Here is a 23,647-nt window from a genome sequence, read left to right on the forward strand (position 1 = left end):
TTCAACCTATCTTTATATTGATCAAATAAAATGAAAATGGTTGACCAAGTAGAAGCAAAAAGCTTTGTCAATAATAAATATTTCAAATACAATTTAATCATTAATAAATTTGTCATCAAAGACATCTTTTGATAAATTAAAAAGTGTGATATGATATCTATGTTTGTCTAGATAAATCAACATGGTGGATTGCATTATTCCTAAACAAAACTTTCAATACCTATTGAAATTAACTTACTATTTCCAATTTTTAACTCAAGTTGAAACATGTGTAATTGCTCAATTTCTTCTTATAGTCTAGTTGAGTTGACCTTGGTTTAGCTCAATTTCCCATTCAACTTTGCATCTACCTCAAGCTCTTCTTTTCTTTTTCTTTTCTAATCAACTTCAAATCGTTCTACTTTTCTTGGTCAATGTATATCTCTTCAATAACTACTGTAAAAAAGTGTTTTGACGATGGTTAAAATAGATTTTCTATTACGACTTTTGAATTAATGTTAAAAGTTCGTTCGAAATAATGATGGGTTTTGAACCTATTATTATATTTTCAAACCACGACGATTCGTTGTTTTAAAGTTATTTAAGAAAAAATAAAATAAAATTTTACAATCAAACATATAACAACAGTTCACACACATGGATGAATGGAGTGATGTGAAAAAGAAGAGGTACCACATACTAATAGAACTAGCAAAAGTACAAAAAAAAGTAAGTGAATGTATATCTATGAAAAGAAAAAAGCAAATAAAAATAAATAAATCAAACAAAGAGAGAAAGAGACCTGACCTTATAAATGATTGTATTTGGTTGTTGAATCAAGCACACAGTTGTTATTCAATCACGTATGCTATGGATTGTATTTGGTTGTTGAATCCAAACCATGTGCCGGTTTGTGTGCGAATAGGTACATATGAAAAAGGTCGAATTGTGTTTCAGAACATTTTGATATGATTCTCCAAGTGAAATGGTAAGACGCTAAAAATGTATGAAGAATTTTAAAAAAGAAAAGAAAAAGGAATCGTGGGTTTAACCTTTAGATCTATCATGGACGGTGATTTTACATGATTTTTTTTAAAAGTGTGTGTGCATGTGCAAAGCCAGAAATGATTTTCGAACAGAAATCTAAGACCGACCTGTGTTATTTACTAAAGAAATAGAAGTTATTACAAGAAGTACGTTAGCATTTCTGCATAGATATTGCAAAACGAATCTTAGTCTCAGATTTGTCAGGCAAAAACAATAAACAGAACACAATAATAGGACAATGATAGTTTTTGACTAGTAAATTTTAATAATGTTTTTTTATAGCATGAGGTATTATCTTTTAAATAGATTTAAAATATTAAAAATAAAAAAATAAAAAATAAAAAATTACTTAAAAAATGATACTTAAGATTATAAGAAAAAATTGTCAAAATTTAGTAGTTAAAAAAATCATTTTCCTAATATTTATGTCTATCAATTACAACTTTGATGTATTTTTACTTTGTTTTCTTCAACTCTTCTTTTTCATACAATATTATTGGCAGTGTTGGACCTACAGGTAGGACAAGAGCAAGTGCACACCTTTCATTAAAATTATTATTAAGTATATTTAAAAGAATTATTTCGTCCTCTTTAATTTTATATTTATTTTTTCCATTGACTTAATTTCTTAGATTCGTCACCGGTTATTTAATATGTATTTTGAAACTACGAGTTCATTTAAAAAGTCTTATAAACTACTGTCCACTTGAACCTGTCGTGTACATAGATAATCCAATCCTCTTGTACAGTTTCGTTGCTTTTACATTAGATTCATATGATGATGGCAAATACAATCTTTACTCCGACAATTACTTGCGTAGCCGTAGGAACATTCGGTAGATTTCCAGCTTCAAACGTTGATCATCACCTTCGATTCAACTCCAGAATCAAACACAATCGTTTCTCGGTTCCAGAAAAGATCCGAGGTTTGAGATTTCAAAACGATGACAGAAGAAAAATGTACGTAAAAATCTTAGCTTTTTATTACATTTTTTTTTGTTAGTAATTACAATTTCTTTACTCCTTCGTGCAGGAATATGGTTGTCTACTCTTGCATAATACCAGAACACTCTAATGATTCTTCTCCTGGTTATTATTGGTAATTCATTTCCTTACCAATCTCCCATCATATGTATTATTATTCACTTGTTTCTTTTCCCTTTTAGTTTAGTTTAAGTTGGCAATAACAAAGTTTGAGAAATATTCTCCAGCAGGAAACTTTGGATCCTTGGCACGATATTCTCAATACTAGCATCTTTTTTTAGGGGAAAATGGGGACCTTTGTTGCAACTGAAAGGTAAGAGATCATCTAAGTTGAACATTAGAAAAAAACAAATTAATTATTGGCATAAATTAGACCTGAAATAATTTTCATCTGATGATGTTTTTCTGCTTCTTGTGCATAGAGAAAGTTGACACAACAATACATGAAGCACATCGTGTAGTAGACATTATAGAAGAAGTGGCTGAAGAGGTAGATAAGGTGGCAGAAGAGGCTGTGAAGCATCTGCCAGAGGGAAAATTTCGCCACGCTGTAGAACTTGTTGAAAAAGTAGCTGAAAATGTCGAGAAGCGTGCCCAACGTGTTGAAGATGCATTAGAAAAGGTTTCAATCTCTATCTTGAAACAATACAAATTAAACAAAGGTTTAAATGTTTAGAAATATGAAATTATTTATTAACCAGAAATAAAAAGTAAGTAATATTCGAACATAGGCAGATCTTTGTTAGATTTTGTCACTACAAAAAATTTTCGATTAGAAATCAATTTAAAAAAAAATAATTACTTATTATAATAATCAATTTAGATATCAAATTTATAAAATTAAAAATTATTTGTGTTCACTATTATAAATAAAAAATTATAATTGATCACTAAATTTGTCACAAATTAAAAACTAAATTTTTTGGTAGTCAAAATTTTGATAACTAAATTTTAGTGACCAACTTAGAAAGTAATTATTTTGACAGCCAAAATCATAGTATCTAATTTCAGAAACCTATTTAGTGACTAATTATAATTTTTCATTCATAATAATAATTATTTTAATAATCAATAATTTTTTAATTTTATATATTTAGTATCTAAAATGGTATTATAATCACAAACAATTCTTAATCACTAAAATTAATTAATATTTAAAAATTTTCTTGTAGTTCTTCGGAGTTGGCTTAGTCTTACAATGACGCTATTACAAGTTGCCAAACGATAGAGTAACTTCCCTTGCTCATTAGATGAGACTTCAATAAACAGAAAATTACTTGTTTTAATCTCCAACACGCAAGTTGACAGAGTCAATTTTCGTCGCAATTGCTTTGTTCAAATCTAGCTCAAGCTATAATAACTTGCAAATTGCTATTATTACTTATTGCAGAATTTATCTATTAATTTTGGTAGTAATCAAGCTTATACTTAACACGATAATTGAGATTGGAATTTGGGTTAACGTGTAGGTTGAGAACATGGAAAAGGAGTTGGAGTCCTTCATTACTGAATCAACCACTCATCATAAAAGTAGCGTAACGACGACTTCAGAAGCAAAAGAACAGAAATAGAGAAAAACACGGTTGCTGAGCATGGCGACAATTCTTCTACTGAAAAATCAAACACCACGTTTTTACATCTTTTCTTTTTATTACAGTAACATCTAGCTTGTACAAATTTTATTCCTCAAGTTATTTCTTCTCTCACGCATAAGCTTAACATTTTCAGCAACTTGTTTCCCATGTTGAAATGAAAGATGCATACCTATCAATTAGTTATCTACAAAAGAAAAACATCACCATCAATATGGAAAGTAAACAAAAACCAAATTATGTAAAATTATCTGTATCATAATATTTGTGTTAATATCTTAGGCTATTTGTCAATAATGAATTCATTGTATTGTTGGATAGAGTTTTAAGTAATCTCATCAAATTAACAAATTTATTCTCACTCTATTTAGCTAGACTCCTCACGTGTAATATTTAAACTACGGATAGAACCCACATGGGGTACCTAATATTATATTTGTACAAAATAAAATTATGCTATAAAATGTTTTTATTAAAGCCACGTTTAAAACAATTATACAATGAAAGATATGTGAATGATTTAATATCCAATAGTAGTGTGAAACCTACCTAAACAAGAAAGTGAACAAAATTATTTGTTACAAAATATTTCAAATTAGAGGGCAGAGTGGGCCATCTCCTTATTCCAGGTCAATAAATATATACAAAGCACCTACAATTGTTTCTGTAAAACAATTTAAAATTTCAATCTATTAAAAACTAAAGATGTTATCGAAACTCATATTATACAATTTTTAGCATAGTTATTTAGTTACTCTCTAATCAATAGATAATAAAGTTAAATTATATAAAATTGAGATAACGTGAGAGATGATGGCGTGCATGAAGAAACCGAGTTACCTTAATCAATAGATTTTCCTCGTGGAGCTATATAGCTTCTTTTTCTATCACAAACACCGACATCATTGGTTTATTCATATGATATAACATGGCGGTTGAATAGTATTACCTACTAATTAGAAGTGACAAAGTTGTATAATAAAAACGTTGTACCATTCTGGTCTACGTTCGTTATCCATATAAACCTTTCCATCGTCTTATCCAGTTGATCAATAGTCTTATAAAGCTTCCATCATCCTCATTGAGAAACTCTAGTTATCTTCGGAATTGAATGTATTGAATTCATTCACATAATGGCAAATACAAGCTTTGCTCAAAAGTGTACTTTCATGGTATGTCAAGCTTCAAAGGTCGATAATCATCACCCTTTTCATCCTTTTCGATTCAACTCCAAACTCAAACTTAAGGGTTTATCAGTTCAACAACAGAACTTGGGTTTGAGGTTCCAAAAAGAAAGCACAAGAAATATGTAAGTATAATCCTCGTACAGTTTTTTTCTTGGACAATGTTATTTTATGACGCTCAAAATTTCTTTAAACTCATTTTTATGTTATGTTTAGCTACTTTTCACTTTTTCTTTACAAATACAAAAGTTTACTCTTTTTTTTTTATGATTATTTTATCTATGAATGTCAAAATGTTGTCAAATAGTATCAAACAATTTTTTTCGATTTTTTCAGGAGCATGATTGTGTACTCCAGCATACCACCCCCATCTGATTCTTCTCATGGTGATTGGTAATTCATCAACCTCCTAACTTTGATTTGATTCAGAAGTTTTGAATGCACAAAGTTGATATAGCTTGGACTAATATATTGTGATGGCTCAATCTGTTACATGTCTGAAAATGATGGCATGATCTCTAAAATAATGTGTTTGTGATTTTAACTAATACTAATGCGATATGCATGCGAGATTTTCATTTACGATGAAAGGTAAAAAAAGAAACTTCTTACTTACGTAAAAGTTAATTAGATAGTGATGTTTAGAATGTACAATAATTTCTCCGCCACTATCATGTTCTAAATCTGCGATTAACAGAGTTTAAGAAAAGACATTATTATCTGACAGGAATGTTTGGATCATTGGAACAATAATCACTGCACTTCTATCATTTACAAGGGGCAAATGGGGACCTTTGGTACAATTCAAAGGTAATAAAAATAATAAGAACCCTGTTAATTATAACGTTAAAAGGAACTATTTCTCAGAATTATAGTAGAAATTTTTATCTTTGTACAGAAAAAATTGAGACAACAATAGAGGAAGCAGAACGTGTGGCAGATATAGTAGAAGAAGTGGCTGAGGAAGTGGAGAAGGTTGCGAAAGGGGTTGTGAAGCATCTTCCCGAAGGAAAACTTCAGAATGCTGCTGAATTAGTTGAAAATGCAGCTGAAAATGTATACCAGCATGCCCAAAATGCAGAAGATCTGTTAGAAAAGGTTTTAATCTTTTAATTCAAACACAATTATGCATAAATTGATGCCTTCCTTTATATTCTTCTAATTAAAACCTTGTACATATAATTCAAAATCATGTGAATATAATTATAATAGCCCATGTTAGGTACCCTTTGAATTATCAGCCGTTGAAAATTCAAAGTAAAAAAGTCAAATATAGTGGTAGGTTAGATAAACCTGAGATATATATGGATTATCTCATTTGAATTAGTCTTGCAATTTTACAATATTAAAAAAATTATATATGTTAATATTGCTGAGTTTGCATTAGCAAGAGAAAACATTTGGAAATATTAAGATTTAACACGCAAGATGTCCCAAACTCAATTTTTCAGTCAATACCTTTTTCAGTCAATTTTTCAGTCAATGCAGATGTTATCATCTTGAGAAAATGTATAATTTAATTATTAATTATATGTTGAGCACTAATTTTATTTTTACTAGAAAAACGTATTGTTCATGATTTGAATGAGATTCGTGATGATATGATATATCAGATAAAATTAATATTTAGCTCTTGCTACAGTATGAAGCATCTTTTTGAAGGGTAATGAAAAATTTAGACATGAATATGTAAGATTATAGTGTGTGATGAGGTGGATGAGAGATAACAAGATAAAATTGCAGGTAGAAGAATTGGAAAAGGAAGTGGATTCCTTCTTTGAATCAACTACTCTTAAAGAGGAAAGTGTTGTCCCCACTACAGATTCAAGAGATCCAAAATAGAGTAAATCAATGTCGCAGATCCATCATTTTAGCATGTAATGACTCTTATATGTTACTCTATACTATTATAATTCTTATCTATATTATTATTATTATAATGAAGATTCTTCTTTTATGTTCACATTTTATTTTTTATTTTACTTTTTAAGTATTATTTTTAAATCAATTTTACCAATTTTATATTTTAAGTGACGGTTTCTTTTTTTAAATTTAACGAATTCTTTTCAAGTTTAATCATTTTTTTAATTGGACTAACTATTTATAATAAAAAATTATCTACAAAATAAAAAAAAATCATCTACAATAAAATTGTAAATATTTAATTATATTTTATTATAAAAAAAAAGTGACATACATACAATGCGTGTATTTTTATTATTTAGCTGCTTGTATACTTTTTTTCATCTCCTTCTATATTTTTTTTAGAATTTATTAACTTTGGTTTGTAATCGGAAATAATTCAATTTCACACTTTTAATGAATCAAATCTAATTTCAGATTGTATCAATAAATGTTAGAATATTCAAAAATATTTTATACAACTAAAATCACTTTTTAAGTCATTTTTATTTCACAAACTCATTAAGCCTAATTATCATAAATTCTAATTAAATTAATCTTTTAAGCACAACAATCAATTAAAATTCTATAATTAAACATTGAATGAAGGCAAAAATATATGCACTCATCAATTATCCTCCTAGTTGAGTGTTTCACTCTAGGAAACCTTGTAAACTTTACTTAGTTTTGTATTTTGTTTCTAATCATTATGTACACACAATTAGCATGGATCACTAAGGTTTTTGTAGGGTTGTAATTTGGTTGACCAACTTCAGTACTGGCCTTTTGTACAATTTCTATTCTTTTATATGTTTGGTCAGCTTTAGTACTAGCCTTTTGTATCTAAGGTTGTGGCTATGGTTGTTGTTGTGGTAGCTTTGTTTCAGTTGTTGCAGTAGGTTCAAAATTTGTTAGACTGGCCTCCCTTTGAAGGAATGGACTATCCCTAGGCCATGCCATAAATTGCTATCAAATATGACCTCACCAATAAGGTCTTCCCTAACTTGAGATGGAAAGGGTGTCCTCTCTTCAGATGATACTTCTAGCATGAGGCTATTTACATAACACAGCAAACATAATTTTAAACATTGAGAATACACAGGTGATTTCGCAGTTCATTCCATCACTATCATATGCACAGTTCAAAATCACAAAGATAATGCAAAGGCAAATTAGTATTCAAGTTTCACACTTGTAGTGTTCACTATCTTAAGCATCAGAGTTCCAACAATGTACAAATCAATAAGGCAACTTCAATATTGCACTATTTATAAATGAATTACTAAAACGCATGGTGGTGAATAAATCCCAATCACATTCTATTTAAAATTCAGACATAATATATAATTCAAGGAATGTTGGATGAACTAACAATGAGAATGAGCATGCGTGAAAAAAAGTTACTTTTTCTTTCCTCCAAAAACATATTTTAAGTTCCCTAAGTATATACTTGATCAAAGAAACATCAACATTATGCTTTGCAAACCTACACGAAGTTTGTGAATGAGGAAACAACCATATCCTTTTAAATGAAACCTAAACTTTGGCGAGTCCAATGAGAATTTCAAGTTAATAGACACTTATTTGGAGATTGCAGTGTTGAAATTTTAGGAAGAAACTTGAAAGAGATGGAAAATTGTAATTTTTTTATGTGTAGAAAGGCAGAGAGAGAATACATGAAAAAAAAGTGTTTTCTTTTCACTCTATTTGAAAGCCTTTCAGATAAGTAGGGGGCCAATAATAACTAGAATTCAAAACCCCAAAAAATAATCCACTCAGCACCGCAATTGGCACTCAAGTTGCACAAAGCTAGTGCTCAACGACTTAAAGTTGGCACTCAGTGTCGAGGCCCCTAAAGTTCTGTAGAATAAATTTTGCAGGTTGGCACTCAATGTTCCTTAGGTTACATTGAACGCCAATACAAAAACTCAAAATTGTTGTGCATATGATTAATGGTAGATATATGTCTCCTCGGTTTAGAGATTCATGACTCTATTTTATTGATCATGCATCTTTCTTATTGAAGAAGGACTTCCTTTTTATATGAATTTTTGCTTTGCTCTTGATTCTCATCTTCAACTCTTTCATGTCCTATTCAAAAGTCAATCTTTCTGTAGAGAAATTTCCTCACAACACAAAAACACAAGATTTCAAACAAGAAAAAGGAATATGTATCTTTTAAACTTATATCTTATTTAAGATTTGTATGAACAAAAATAGAAAAAAAAATGAGAACAAAGACTTTCAAAATACAAAACATAAACTTTACAAATATAAAGATATGATCTTCACAAGATATGTACTGATTTACAAGAAAGAATATTTAAAACTACCAAATACTTAAGCTAAATCCCCAACAACAGCGGCAAAACCTTAATGGGGACAAAAGCTAGTCTAGATTTTATGTCCACCAAGTTAAGCCCAAGCCTCAAAACAATGAGTTGAAAGATCAAGTTTCAAAATAAGTATTTCGTTGAGCAAGTGCACCAAATCAGTTTCAGTACAGCAGAATGAGGTTATCGTATGCATAAGGATCTAAGAAGTATATTGGTAGTTGACTTTTGGGGTCCTTTTAGAAAAATATGGATAATAGTATATTATATAGATTGAGTGGAATAGATACTATGATTTGATTTCATCTCTTCTTCTTCTATTGTACTACTACTTGTCTTTTATATTTAGACACAATTCATTTAATGTTCTGGAAGTACTCTAAGGTAACTCTAGACTCATTCCTGCAGTCTAGAACCTAAGGACTTCAGACTCAGTGCAATTCCTCCACTCCTGATTGAATAAATCCTTGCTTTAAGAATAAGGCTCTATAGCTAGCTAAAGTATATAGATCTATTCCCAACTTTTAACAACAATAGATGATTCAATTGGATCTTAACTTAAACCACTTTCCAATCAATTTAAGTTGATGAAATAAGATGAGTAGCTAATTTGCTCAAACAATAAAGCATAAATCAATCCATAAACATTGAATAAAAGCATGCATAAACATTTAAGAGGTAGTAGTACAAAAAATTACAATTGATTATATCCAACCTCGGCACGAGAGGGTTCACCAACTCATGGAATGTTGCAATACAATTCCAACAACATCTTGACATAATATTTACATTAAGAGCATCTCTATTTAGACTCATAGCATTGTATTCCTACTCTACTATAGTTTTTATTTCTCCACTCAATGCCTAAAACCAAGACATTAGTTCTCTATTATACAAAATAAGATTGTGGGTTGGCTCCATTCTTAGTGCTTAAGCAGTAGAGGATTCCTTATTTGGAGGATTTCCTTGACCAGAAGTTTCCTTCGTGGCTTCCACCATACTTGATGCTTAACCTATACAATCTGCCTTTCAATGTTATATAACAGTTATGGGGCTTATCTGCAAAGTGTTCAATTCCTTATAAAATTCACTATAAGTCATCAAATTTTCATTAAATTCACAATGTTTTAATTCTCATTATCCCATTATGGAATCCTAAGCTAAAGAGGGTTGATTTTCTCAATAATATGGAGATTTCATTCAATTTAAGTGCCAAAGACATGTACCAAATTAGGCAAAATAGATCATTATCAACCAACAACACGAGATTGATTTCTCTAACCTCAAACCTTCAATTGACAATCCAAATGGTGAAAATGAAGAACAATATACCTTGAACTTACAATCAAAATTTCTAGCCAATGCAACTGTAAATGAAGAAGGAATTACAATTTTTTTGAGGTGACTCATAGAATATACCGACAAATTTATTCTCTCTTTTCTCTTTTTTGAGGATTGCAAAAATACACTCTCTCTTTACCTAAAATACCCCTCTCCACTTAGATTAATAAGTGAGGCAAAATGGATTTGACTAGGTTGGACTTTTTACACACATAGTTGGGAATCTAACCCAACACATATCCTCTCTTACAACTATATGGAGGTGACCGCCAATTCGGCAATCTCACTACAAGCTTCAATCTTCTTCCTTGGTAGTGCCTTAATCATCATATCAACGCCATTGTCTTCTATATGAAATTTATCCAACTCTAACAACTTATCATCCAAAGCATCATATATCAAATAATACCTCACATCAATATGTTTGGACCTATAATGGAAAGTTGGATTCTTACCGAGATAGATAACACTTTGACTATCCCCAAAATAATGGCTAGTTGTTATACACAAAACCAAGTTATTATAGGAATTTATTTGCTTTTGTAAAGGTAATGAACTTTGCTTCTATCGAAGACAATGCTACACACCTTTATAGCCTTGATTGTCAAGCCACAACTCCCCCGCAAACTTAACCAAATAGCATGAAATGTACTTTAGAGAATCAATGTCCCCAACCATATTTGAGTCTGAGTAACCCGTTAAAGTAGGTTTATCACAAACAAAACAAAGCCTTCAATCACTAGTACCATGAAGATACCTCAAAATCCATTTCACATTATTCTAATGCTCTTTACCAGGATTTGACAGAAATTGACTGATTGTACGAACAACAGGTGCAATATTTTGTCGTGTACATATTGTTGCATACATCAAATTGCCCACTACAAATGCATAAGGGACTATGCTTATTTATGTCTTCTCAGCTTCATTTGAAGACTCTATTTAACACTTAGTTTAAAATGAGTAGCAAGAGAAGTGCTCATAGCTTTAACTTTTTCTATCTGGAATCTATGCAACACTTTAATGTAGTGCTCTTGTGATAGATAAATCTTCTTTTCTCTTATATAATGTGAGATACTTAAGCCAATAATCTTTTTAGCAATTCTCAAATCTTCCATGAAAAAAGACTCACCAAGTCTCTAATTCTGGAAATATTTTTCCCAACGATAAGTATGTCATCAACATACAACAATAGGATAATAAATTCATCATTAGAGAACTTTTTAATAAAGACACAATGATCAGAAGTAATCCTTTTATAATATTGATTACACATAAATGATTCAAACTTCTTGTACCACTATCTTGGAGCCTGCCTTAAACCATATAGACTCTTCCTCATTCTACACACACAATCTTCCTTGCCTTCAACAAGAAAGTCATCAATTTGTTTCATGTAAATATCTTCCTCTAAATTACCATGAAGGAAAGTTATCTTCACATCTACTCAACCTATAAACAAGAATAACAACTAAACTTAGCACAGTACTAATGGATGACATTTACCACATGTGAGAAAATCTCATTGAAATCAACACATTTTTTCTTTCTAAACCCTTTCATGACTAATTTGGCCTCGTACCTTGGAAATATATAATTAGCATCTTACTTCACCTTGAAAAACCACTCATTCTCTAAAGTTTTTTTTTTCCTTAGACAATTTCACCAAGTCATGAGTGTGATTATCATGTAAATATTTTATCTCATCTTGCATTTCATCCAACCAATTTTTGGTTTCTTCACTATCCAAAGCTTAATCAAAACACTCGGGTTCTCCACCATTAATCAAGGTTACATACTAATCAAAAGGATACATGGAAGATGGTTTTATCAGCCTATTGGACCTTTTGGTAGGAACTTGTGGTAATTTAGGTGTATAACGATATCATCATAAGCATCATCAATTTGAAACTATACTCTATCTCCAACCTATTGATCATCAACATCACCATGTTGTTCATCCTCTTTAGCATCAATCTCAACTTTATTCAGATTGTGAACAGGTAACTGCATTGGATTACCCTCAATTAGATTACTATCTTTCTCAGGTGTAGTCTTTTATACCTTGTTAATGTCTTCAATTGTTTGGTCCTCCATGAATTGCACACCACGACTTCAAACTAGTGTATTCTCTATAGGATCATACAACTTGTATCCACATTCATCATATTCATAACCAATAAAGATACATTGTCTTCCCGTACACACAAAACATTGTTAGCTTTCTTAATCACTAAAATACCATAAAATGCTAAATTCTAAAATGGGTTTTTATCAAGTACTCACCACTATTATCAATACGGATACATTTAGCTTCGTGCTTGATTGTCTTTCAACCAAAACATGAAATTCGTTGAAGTTTTCAAGTACTTGATCTTTTTACTGAATTACATAGACCCATAGCTTCCTAAAACAATCATAAATAAAAGTAACAAAGTAAAGTGCACCATTAAACGTCTTTACCTTTAATGGGCCACAAACATCATAATTCACCAACTTTGACTTCCTTAAAGAAGGATGCTTCTTGAAGGATACTCTGGTTTGTTTACCTTCAATGAGAACATTTCTCCAACTCAACACTCTTCAATCCCAAAAGTACATAATTTTTTACTAAGTAATTAAGCCTTTTTTCTCATTTATATTACCAATCCTTCGATGCCACAAAGATGCTTGCATATTGTCAACACCTAATTTCGTCCGGCTTAATAAAAATCCTTTTAAAAAATAAATAAACAAATAAAATAATAATAAAAATAAAATAGGTTTAATAAAAAAAATAAATTAAAGTTTCTTTGAAATTTTAATTTCCTTTAAAATAAAAAATAAATAAATAAATAAATAAAGGAAAAAGAAAAAAGAAAAGTTTTGTGTGATTAAGTCCAATCCTTTTATGACATTTCGTGATTTCGGTGGTAACACATACATATAGCATTCACGCTATCTTTAGCAACCAAAGCTTTGAACCAATACAATTTAGAATTTTGCTCCCCCTATATAGCCATTACCAAGTTACTTTTAGTGAGTTTCCTTTTACCAAAACCAAAGTGATTGTCATAATCATTATCATCAATCAAATGTGTTGAGATTACATTAAAAAAAACATTTAGAGCATGTTTGACTCGTCTGAGTAGTAATTGCACTCCCAACACCAACAACCTTTGACACAACATCATTACCTGTCTTCAACACTCCAAAATCACCAAAAGTGTAAGATGTGAAGAAATACTTCCTCGATGTAACGTGTAGTGTAAAACCACTATGAATAATCCACGTGCTCTCATCATATACAAGATTAATAGACTCATAGTCATGAAGACGAACAAGATCACCGCATGTGGTAGTTGTAGTAATATGATCATCATCATCATCATGATCATTCTCTTTTTGTTTGCTCTTTTTGTCTTTGTTCTCCTTTCTCCTCCTAAAGTAGTATTTTTTTAATGTGCCCTATTTTATTACAATAATGACACTCCACATTCTTATATCTCGACTTGAACTTGCTACTCTTTTGTCTACCATCCTTCGGTTCCTTTTTCTGACTTCCCCCTATTTTTTGTGACAAGCACCTTAGACTGAGATTAAGAACTATGTGTCTTCCTTCTCATATCTTCATTGAAAGCATCACTTTGTTCCATTTGGAAAGAAACAATGCCATTAGGGACTGAGTATATATAATCAAAACTTGAAATATCTCCTAAGACCCTGGTAAAGTATTCAATAGCCATAGTCCCAAAACTTCATCATCAAAGTTGATACTCATTCCTGATGGCTAATGTAGGAGACCTTGAAATTAATTTAAATGATAGAAAATGGAAGAATTCTCCCTGTACCTCTAATTCATCAAGCAATTCAACAAATATAATTTATTGTTGCCTAACTTATAAGCATACAAAGACTTAATCTTCTCTCCTAAACTTCTAGCATGTCATTTACATTGAATAAAACCACACACCTATTGGTGCTCAACTTTTGGGTAGTAAAGACGAAAATATGCAATTTCTTCACAAACAACAAATCTTTCATCTTATCCTTGTGCAAATGATAATTTGTACCATTTAAAACAATTGTCATTGTATTTGCTCCATCATTGAAGCAAGTAAATATAACTCTAAACCAAGGAGCTTTGATATCACTTTGATAGGGGAAACAATAACAACAACCACATATACTAAAGTATGCAACAAAAATAATTCCCCCAAACTTGAAAGAATATACGTGGAGCAACAACAAAATAAAATTGCAATAATAATCACACAAAAAGAACACCAATAATTTTAATATGACAAAACCATCTTAATGTGAGAAGTAGAAATCCATGGACACAAGCTGGTAAATCAGGCTCCACTAAAATCAAATATAGGTATAAGAGAGTCAAATTAAAAGCACAAACAAGTGCCTATGACTAGCTAATACATCAAAGCAATAATACTCTCAAATATGAAGAACAAAGAAAGAAAAACCTAAAATAGAGAACAATGTGATATTGATTTTTCTAACCTCATACCCACAATTGATGATCTCAACGGTCAAAGTGAATAACATTATTCTTCGAACTTGCTGTCAAAATTTCAACACCATCCAACAAAGCAGAAATGTTAGTGCGATGGCTTGGTGAATATGCCAACAAATTTGCTCTCTTTTTTCTCTCTTCCAAGGACTGTGAAAAAACACTCTCTCTTGACCTTCAAAAACCTTCTCCACTTGGTAAAAATATTGAGACCAAATGAGCTTGACTAGGCTAAACTTTAGTTAAAGCTTCTTACACGCCATCAAATTTCACCTTTCACCCCATCAAAATATTCCAAAAAATATTTTTTGCAAAAAGGAGTGTTAATTTCCGAAAAAACAAATTCTGGAATATTGTTTATTGTGTTCCAAAAATTAAATTCCGAAACTGATATGAGAAGTAATAGGGTATAGGAAGAAAATGATAGAGTGTGGGAAGTAATGGCCTTAGACCTTTTAGACACCCAACCCATAAAATAACAAGTAATTCAAAAATAGTTATATTTGACTCCTTTTAGTTTGGTAAAGTCATTTTCTATTCTCGTTTATGGCGCTTGCTGAGGAGTATGTTCAGGGTAATGGGATTATAAAAATGGAGAGCAACTTATGAGCTATAAATGATTATAAAGTATCACGGATATAATATATAATTATTAATTGATTAGAATATCCGTAACAAGCCTTCTATTTAAACAAAACTATTTAAATTTAAGAAAAAGAAAAAGGCCACGAATTCCACTAGCAATCACTACCTCAAGCTTTTCAATATCAATTCGTTGAATTTATTTTGTTTTGAGCTTTGAATACGATTACTGAATTAATTTACCAAACTTTAAGATGGGATATGGCTATCATGATAAAGACTTTATACCAACAATTTGCAAGTACTCCTAATATATTCATACTTTTAAAAAGAGTAATGATGTTTTTATTGAATCTTCAAGTGATATTTAAATTTAATTATTGTAAAGCTAATTAAGATCAGAAGGTTCGTATTTACCATTATTCTAACATTGATAACGATCCATCATCCATTATTTTAAACCTTAATTGGTGAAGTATTTCCTTAAAAATAGCCTTATTCTTTTTATTAGAAATTTCTAACAAATGTTTTGCTACATAGCTTTTAAATTTTGAAAGAGAATCACCAACATGTACCGATATAAAATTAGAAGTGATCAGTAATTATCAAATATTTATTAAAATTTATAAAAAATAAAAAACTTGGTATATTTTATTTCTTATATGATGAGCATTTTGTATTAATTCTGTGGATTTTTAAATCTAACTTTACCTAACAAAAAAAGTGTTAGAAGTATGGTAAAAAGTGTTTTCCTTAGTTTTTGTTAGACGAAATTACCAAGGAGCTTGAACAAATATGTATGATAGGGCCAAATTATGATACCTGAACTCTTTGAAAAATGTTTATTGGTGAGACTTGAACTACTCTAATTTGTTACTTGTTTAATGCACCAACCAAACAAGATAAGGAGGATCTTTCAACCTTATTACAGATTACCAAACCCAACAAACACCTAAATAGTTTCCTAAACCTTCGAAAGAGACAGCAAAACAAAGAAAAATATTCCTTCTCTTTTAATCCAAACAAAATCCATCTCACGCTTAACCCTATTTTTCATTTTCTCTATGTCCCTTTGCGTCCCTAAATTTCTTCATAAAACACACTTCAATGGCCAAAAAACTCAGAAAACTCTTCCCAGATGAAACAACAACCTCAAACCAAACCCAAACACAAGATTGCTATGGCTTATGCGACCCTGCATGCCCTTACAACTGCTACACTAACCAAGACTACTTCTTGTCTCCACCACCACCATTTGTTTCACCATCAACACAAGTTAACCACATATCCTCCTACGTGATCATCCTCGGAACTCTCTTCGCTGTCGTTTTTGTTGTCCTAGGTTTCTACGTGATCAAAGTGAAGTGCTATGCTGCATGGTGTGGGTGGCGGCTCAACGGGTCCCTTCCTTCTCAATCAGACACCACCACCGAGGAGTTTCTCCATGAGAACCAAGTTGACCACCCCGTGTGGCTCATTGCCACGGTGGGGTTGCAACAATCCATCATAAACTCCATCACGGTGTGCAAGTACAAAAGCAACGAAGGGTTGGTTGAAGGAACCGAGTGTTCGGTGTGTTTGAACGAGTTCCAAGAGGAAGAGACCTTGAGACTCTTGCCAAAGTGCAACCATGCTTTTCACATCCCTTGTATTGACACTTGGTTGAGATCACACACCAATTGTCCTCTTTGTCGCGCAGGTATTGTCTCTAGCAGTGTTATTTCTGAAGCACCCGTGTCGAATTTGGAGCACGAGAATGCAAATTTGGGAAGAAATCAAGAGACCCTTATGGAGAATTCAAGGAATGAAGGCTCGTTAAACAGCAACACGGTTGCAGGGGAATCAAGTGAAGCACTAGAGTTGGTTGATGAATCAAATTCTAAGGATCGCGTGCATGATCAAACTCAGAACCATCACGTTCTGGAAATTGAGATTCACACAGAAATGGGGTCTGTTTCAACCACAGAATCTGAAAGCCATCATGTTGGTGATGAACATAAACATGTTAATCGACGGAAGCAAGAGCAAGATGGTGATTACCACCCAAAAACGTGTAAAACAATGCGTCGTTGTTCCTCTATTGAAGAGTGTTTGCATTTAAGCCCGGTATCCATGAAAAGATCATTCTCCTGCAATGGAAGGATTCTAACTTCCAGAGGTTGCATGACTTTAAACTCTAGGCTCCATTCATCTCTGCCAGAATTTTCAATCTGTTAGAGACGAACATAGCATGACATGAGATACTGTTATTCATCAGTATCATGAAATATGATGTTCATTTTACTACTCTCAGAATTTTGAGGGCACCCTTCGTAGGTTGGAGTTTGAACACGGACATGGTGTACACAGCAAATTGGGAAAGAGAAAGAGGTTTGATTGTGAAGAATAAAATGTTAATTGTAATTGAAGTTTTAGCAAGTGATGGGACATGTGAAAGTAACTATGCTGTGCGCTATACCACAAATCACAATGTTCAACGGCACTGCACAACATAACAGGTTTGCTCCTACAAAAGGGAATGAGGCACACTAAGTGCTCTTTTTTTTGGTTCTACATCGTGTGTTAGTAAAAGTTTTTGATTTTTCCCACATGATATTGTGGTATGCTATCGTAGTCCTACATAAGAAATTGGATATGATAAAGCACAACCAGGTCATCATTATGTAATTGAAGTGGACCAAAATAAATTTGCATTGATGTCTGTGATTACTGTATTACAAATGTGCAGATCATAAGAACATAAGAAGAAAGCAAAGTTTTAAATTGTAAATATGTTTTTTATCAGTGACAAATTATTAGGTTATGGATCATTCTATGTCTGTAGCCCAACTAATTTACGCCGTATATACTGTTGAATATTTTAATTTGTGATAAAACAAAGTAAAAGTTAATTAGTAGCATTCTATAACTTACATGAAAATTGGATAAAATCATGGTAATCTTGAATCATTCAGTAGTTTTTCATGACATGTTCTGAAATTGCAGTTTCAAATTGTACAAATGCAAGGAAGAATTTAGAAGTTTGTAATAAAAACAAAGTGATATATCTCCTTATTGAACGAATACTTCTTAGATTTATTTATCACACTTTTCATTTTTCTTCTAGATCAACAAAAAAATTTAACTGTATTAATTTGATGTAAACTATTTGATTTTTTTAATTTACTACAAAAAAAAATGTTTCACTAGCGACCCATAGAAGACAGCGATCAACATCTGTGATTGTGATTAGCATATGTGATGCTTGGGCCAAAAACCCACTCTCCAATCCTAGAAAGGATTTCTTACTACACCTCCAACATTTCTTTTGTACCTCCAACAATTTATTAAAATCAAATATTACCCTTGGACCATTTGAAAAAAGTTACATAAACTGCACCACCAAATTTATTCCAAGACGTCGACTTCTCAAGAAAGATATGTCGACTTCTGAATGTAAAATATATATATATATATATATATATATATATATATATATATATAAATAAAAAAAAAAACGAAAGTTGTCTTCTGGTTTATATATTTTTTTCATTTTTTAATTTAAAGTTTAATATATTTTTATTTTAATTTTTATTTAATATTTTAACATCGTTTTTAATACTTTATTTTATTTGTAAAATATACATTAAAAGTTAAAAAATATATGTAAAAGAAAATAATAAAAAATTAAAAAAATTAAACTTTAAGTAAAATTAAAAAAAACTCAAATAAAATTTAATTTTTCTAAATTTTAAATGTTTTTTTATTCCTTGTTTTTTGTTTATTTATTTTTTATGTTTTCATATTCATTAATATATATTCCAAAGTTAAGTTTAATTTAAAGTTTAATTTCTATTAAATTTTAATTACTTTTTTAATTTATTATTTTTTGTATTATTTATTATTTATTTATTAATATAACTTTTAGAAATATAATAAAATATTAATATTTTTTAATATATATTTTAAAATAAAATAAAACATATATATATATATATAAATATATATAAATTTATACATATTTAATTTCTTTTATATATAATTTTAAAAAATTAATAAAACTAAATTAAAATTAAAACAATTAAACTTAATTAAAAAATTTTAAAAACGACAAAATAATATATATATATATATATATATATATATAGTTATAATTTATTTTTGACTTTTTTTAATTTTATTTAGGTTAAAATACTCCCTTGATCTATGTTTTTGTTGAAAAATCTCAAATAGGTCACAAGATTTTTTTTTAGTCTCAATTAGGTCCATATTTTTTAAAATGTGTAACAATTAGGCTCATTCTGTTAGTATAGAGTTAACGGTGTTAAAGATGTGCCATGTGTCAGCTCCACATTTTTTTGAATTTTTTTGAATTTTTTATAAATTTTTTAATTTTTTTAATTTTTTTAATTTTTATTTTTTTTTCTAAAAATTATTCATGCCACGTGTCACGTTAGTATTGTGCCACGTGTCACGTTAGTATTGTGCCACGTGTCAAGACAGTAAGGTGACACGTGTCAAATCATTGTCTGAATCTTAATTTGGTCCATATATTTGTCATTTTTATTACATTTCAGTCCATTTTTTAAAATTTTTTTAAATATATTTATTTTAAATATTTACAAAATTGTTTTAAAATTTTATATTTAAATTTATAAAATTGTTAATTTTAAACCAGCACTAACATTTGTATATAAATTATTTAAAACAATTTTGTAACAAGTTAAAATAAATATTTTAAAATTTTAAAACAAAATATAAAATAAACCTAATATTGTTAAAATGTTTAATAAAAATATCATTATAAAATTTATATAAAAGTTAAATTTGATCTCAATTTGGAGAAGATGAAATTGAAAATTAAAAAAAAATGGACTGAAATATAATTAAAATAACAAATATATGGACCAAATTGATATTCAAACAATGACTTGACACGTGTCACCTTACTGACTTGACACGTGGCACAATATTGATGTGACACGTGGCATGAATAATTTTCAAAAAAAATTTAAAAAAATTTAAACAAATTTTAAAAAAAATTTTAAAAAAATTAAAAAATTCAAAAAAATGTGAAACTGACACGTGGCATATCCTTAACACCGTTAACACCATACTAACGGAATAGGCCTAATTGCTACACATCTTCAAAAATATGAACCTAATTGAGACTAAAAAATATCTTAGGACCTGTTTGAGATTTTTCAACAAAAACATGGACCAAGGGAGTATTTTAACCTTTTATTTAAAATTTTAAAATTTTTTGAATTTTAATATATTTTTTCTTTTTTTCTTTTTCTTTTATTTTTATTTTTTTAATTTAATTTAATTTTTATATAATAGAATAAAAAAACAAATATAATTAAAAAAGAGAAATATTTTGTTTATAAATTTAATTTTTTAATTTTAATTATTTTTTCTTTAATTTTTTTTATCTTTCCTTATATTTATTTTTTATTTTTTAATTTAAGTTTGATTTAATATAATGCGTTAAAAAATTAAAAAAACTAAACTTAAAGTTTAGAAAAAGTAAAATGGACAATATATATATATATATATATATATATATTCGGAAGTCTGTGGTATGTATTTTTTTTTCCCCTGAACATCTTAACTCTGACTTTTTTGAAATCGACGTCCGAAAGTAAATTTGAGAGAGTGTTCGCGTAACTTTTCCAAATTTGTAAAGGGTATTTTGGGATTTTAAAAACCTCTTGAAGTCGCATGAGAAATCTTGGATGTGTATGAAGAAATACCCGAAACTGTTACTTTTTGGTTCAGTGTAAAGATTCCCTCCACCTAAAAAGTTATGTGATGATAATAAGTTGGTCCTTCTTTCTATTATTCACCCCAAATAAATTGTTTTCTTCTTTTGAAATATCACTAACTCCAATTTTGTTGATTGCATGAATTCAACCCTTGAACCAAAAAATATATTATTAAACACTAAAGTTGTTTTTCCAAACACAAATTCGGTCATGAAAAAAACATTGTGCCCCTAATTAAAATTGTGCTATGAAACACGACTTCAATATTCAAATGTCTTGTAGTCGTTTTTCCTTTATACAACTTCGACAAAACAAAACCATTTGGTTAAAATTAAAAATATGTTCTCTACCACGACTTCTTCATTTGAACTTCATCCTCCAACTTACGACTTACTCTCATAATGTTTTCAAAATCTACCTATTTACATAAAATCAATCCAAAATTGCACCATTTTGATAAATAACTCTTAAATCAAAATTAACTGACTAATCTAAAATGCTTTATGTAACTTTGATTGTTGTAAGATCTTGTAGTTAGACTTTGGTCAAGCAAACATGTAGGAAAACAATTCACACAATAATTTTATTTTCCCACGTAAAAATTACTGCAATATCAAAGTTGACCCTCTTTTTTACCCTTCTAGTAATTTGAAACAAACCTATAATTTATAATTTGGACCTAGCATCTGAAGGACTAAAGAAGATTACGATGAAATTAAAAACAAAGTATTGGACTTTAGCTTGACCTCTAACATATATAATTATATTAAAAAATATGCACATTTGAAAAAGTTCATATTTGACATCGTTGTAAGATTTTATTAAAAAAAAAATCCACATTCATTAATAAATATACTAATGACGGACATGATTAAGGTGTCGTACTGTAGTTTGGTTTAATTTAAAAAACAATACATTCAACCTAAATATAAAATTATATGTGGTGTGATTTGATTTGAACATAAAATAAATTTGAACTAAATTAAACTATTTTTTATTTAATTTGGATCGATTTTATAGTTTTATTTTTCAAGTTTTTATTAATATGTGTACCTAATCGTTCTAATATGATGAGATAGTGTTATATTAGGATGAATAATTTTATTTTCAATTCCATTGTAGCATTAAACAATTTGCTTATCCATATTAACAATTTTCTTTCTATTCTCTCAATAGTCCCTTTTTATTGTATCCTCCCAATAATATTTTACTTTGTTTTAACATTATTTTTTCCGGGACTAAAAAAAAATCGCACTACCATGACACCTCTTTCACCATCTCATTCATATGTTAAACTTATTGGTGCTCTATCATAGATTTATAAGAATAAACCAAGTTAGAGATATTAGATTTTTCTTTCATCACACATATTTTTTGTATATGAGTAAAATAATAGATAATATAATAACACCCCGACGATGGATCCAACACTTTCTTGATTTAAAAAGTGAGAGATTATAACTAAAATTTAGAATTTTCTTTTCCAAATTGAAAATCATCATTAACTTTTATTTTCATTCATTCAAAAAATCTAGCATAGAAAACGGCTTCACGCTTATATACATGTTGGGTCAATCCTAAACTAAAGAAATGACACTTTCCTTTTGCACCTAATGGTTCCTTCTTGTAACTTCATGAGGTGATGTAAAGACCAAAATGCCATTTGTTAAATATATAAAATAATCCTATTTTTTTCAAATTATCCTTAGATCCCTTTCGCCTTATATCTCCTTTGTTATCCAGTAATTTAGTGATGTCACTCCACCGTCTTTTCCACCTCTTTTGATGTTATTAAATATTTTGATTGTCTCAACCAAATTTCAACCGGGGTTAATTCATCCGAATTCGACCAAATATTGGCCGGACCAACTTTACCGAATTTATTGAATTTTGGTCGAAGTCAATATGGTCAAACTCTTATGTATTTCAATTAGGATTGATTAAATCGAATATGGTCGCATTTTTTTGGGTTGACTTGACCGAATTTGAACGAATGTTGATCAAGGCCAAGTCAGTTGAATTTAGTGAAGAAAGACTCGGTTGAATTCCACCAAAATTTGGACGAGATCAACTCAACCAATTTTTGTAAATTTCAATCGGGGTCGACTCGGCCAAACTCGGCAGAATTTTTATCAATGCCAAGTTGCCGAAATTTGGCCAAATTTTGGTCGTTCTTAACTTGACCAACTTTGGCGGATTTTTGGCCTAGCCTGATTCATGTCTACCTTTGGCCCGACCCAACCCGTCTCGACCTTAAGTCAGGCCCAACATGTCTTGACCTTTAGCATGTGCTGGCCTATCTCGACCTTTGACTTGGGTTGGTTCGTCTCGACCTTCTGCATGGGTCGACCTATTTCGACCTTCGATTTAGACCGACCTGGCTCGACCTTCGGCCATGGTTGACCCGTCTCAACCTTTGTTCTGAATTGGCCCATCGAGACTTTTGGTT

At 30.1% G+C, this 23,647-nt stretch overlaps 3 protein-coding genes across 6 annotated transcripts; all 3 read left to right on the forward strand.

The window, feature by feature from the left end:
- The first annotated feature begins 1,712 nt into the window (after positions 1-1,712).
- LOC114195205 lies at positions 1,713-3,849 on the forward strand. Of its 3 annotated transcripts, none has more exons than XM_028085596.1 (5): positions 1,713-1,986; positions 2,060-2,125; positions 2,238-2,323; positions 2,433-2,632; positions 3,480-3,849. In XM_028085596.1, the coding sequence occupies exons 1-5, from the start codon at positions 1,802-1,804 to the stop codon at positions 3,579-3,581; spliced, it is 639 nt and encodes a 212-aa protein (XP_027941397.1). In that variant the 5' UTR covers positions 1,713-1,801; the 3' UTR covers positions 3,582-3,849. The 3 variants fall into 3 exon arrangements, with proteins under 3 accessions (XP_027941397.1, XP_027941398.1, XP_027941399.1); XM_028085597.1 differs by having other exon boundaries at positions 2,241-2,323; XM_028085598.1 differs by lacking the exon at positions 3,480-3,849 and adding an exon at positions 3,183-3,296.
- A 644-nt stretch (positions 3,850-4,493) lies between these two features.
- On the forward strand, positions 4,494-7,832 carry LOC114195351. 2 transcript variants are annotated; one of them, XM_028085782.1, is made up of 6 exons: positions 4,494-4,911; positions 5,123-5,179; positions 5,514-5,596; positions 5,685-5,884; positions 6,530-6,663; positions 7,576-7,832. In XM_028085782.1, exons 1-5 carry the CDS (start codon positions 4,736-4,738, stop codon positions 6,626-6,628), a joined length of 615 nt encoding a protein of 204 aa, XP_027941583.1. In that variant the 5' UTR covers positions 4,494-4,735; the 3' UTR covers positions 6,629-6,663; positions 7,576-7,832. The 2 variants fall into 2 exon arrangements, with proteins under 2 accessions (XP_027941583.1, XP_027941582.1); XM_028085781.1 differs by lacking the exon at positions 7,576-7,832 and having other exon boundaries at positions 4,495-4,911; positions 6,530-6,707.
- An 8,619-nt stretch (positions 7,833-16,451) lies between these two features.
- On the forward strand, positions 16,452-18,221 carry LOC114193502 (RING-H2 finger protein ATL54-like). The gene has a single exon (XM_028083329.1). It carries the CDS (start codon positions 16,559-16,561, stop codon positions 17,666-17,668), a length of 1,110 nt encoding a protein of 369 aa, XP_027939130.1. The 5' UTR covers positions 16,452-16,558; the 3' UTR covers positions 17,669-18,221.
- The last annotated feature ends 5,426 nt before the right edge of the window (positions 18,222-23,647 follow it).

This window comes from Vigna unguiculata, chromosome 8 (assembly GCF_004118075.2).
Source record: "Vigna unguiculata cultivar IT97K-499-35 chromosome 8, ASM411807v1, whole genome shotgun sequence".
Taxonomy (NCBI): Eukaryota; Viridiplantae; Streptophyta; class Magnoliopsida; order Fabales; family Fabaceae; genus Vigna; species Vigna unguiculata.

What these genes read in the sequence shown, in the direction of transcription:
- LOC114195205 (XM_028085596.1), top strand. Translation starts at nt 1,802, where the DNA reads ATGATGATGGCAAATACAATCTTTACTCCGACAATTACTTGCGTAGCC. An exon ending in ACCTTTGTTGCAACTGAAAG is followed by an intron (nt 2,324 to 2,432) that starts GTAAGAGATCAT and finishes TCTTGTGCATAG; the next exon opens with AGAAAGTTGACACAACAATA. An exon ending in TTGAAGATGCATTAGAAAAG is followed by an intron (nt 2,633 to 3,479) that starts GTTTCAATCTCT and finishes GTTAACGTGTAG; the next exon opens with GTTGAGAACATGGAAAAGGA.
- LOC114195351 (XM_028085782.1), top strand. Translation starts at nt 4,736, where the DNA reads ATGGCAAATACAAGCTTTGCTCAAAAGTGTACTTTCATGGTATGTCAA. An exon ending in AAAGAAAGCACAAGAAATAT is followed by an intron (nt 4,912 to 5,122) that starts GTAAGTATAATC and finishes CGATTTTTTCAG; the next exon opens with GAGCATGATTGTGTACTCCA. An exon ending in ACCTTTGGTACAATTCAAAG is followed by an intron (nt 5,597 to 5,684) that starts GTAATAAAAATA and finishes ATCTTTGTACAG; the next exon opens with AAAAAATTGAGACAACAATA.
- LOC114193502 (XM_028083329.1), top strand. Translation starts at nt 16,559, where the DNA reads ATGGCCAAAAAACTCAGAAAACTCTTCCCAGATGAAACAACAACCTCA.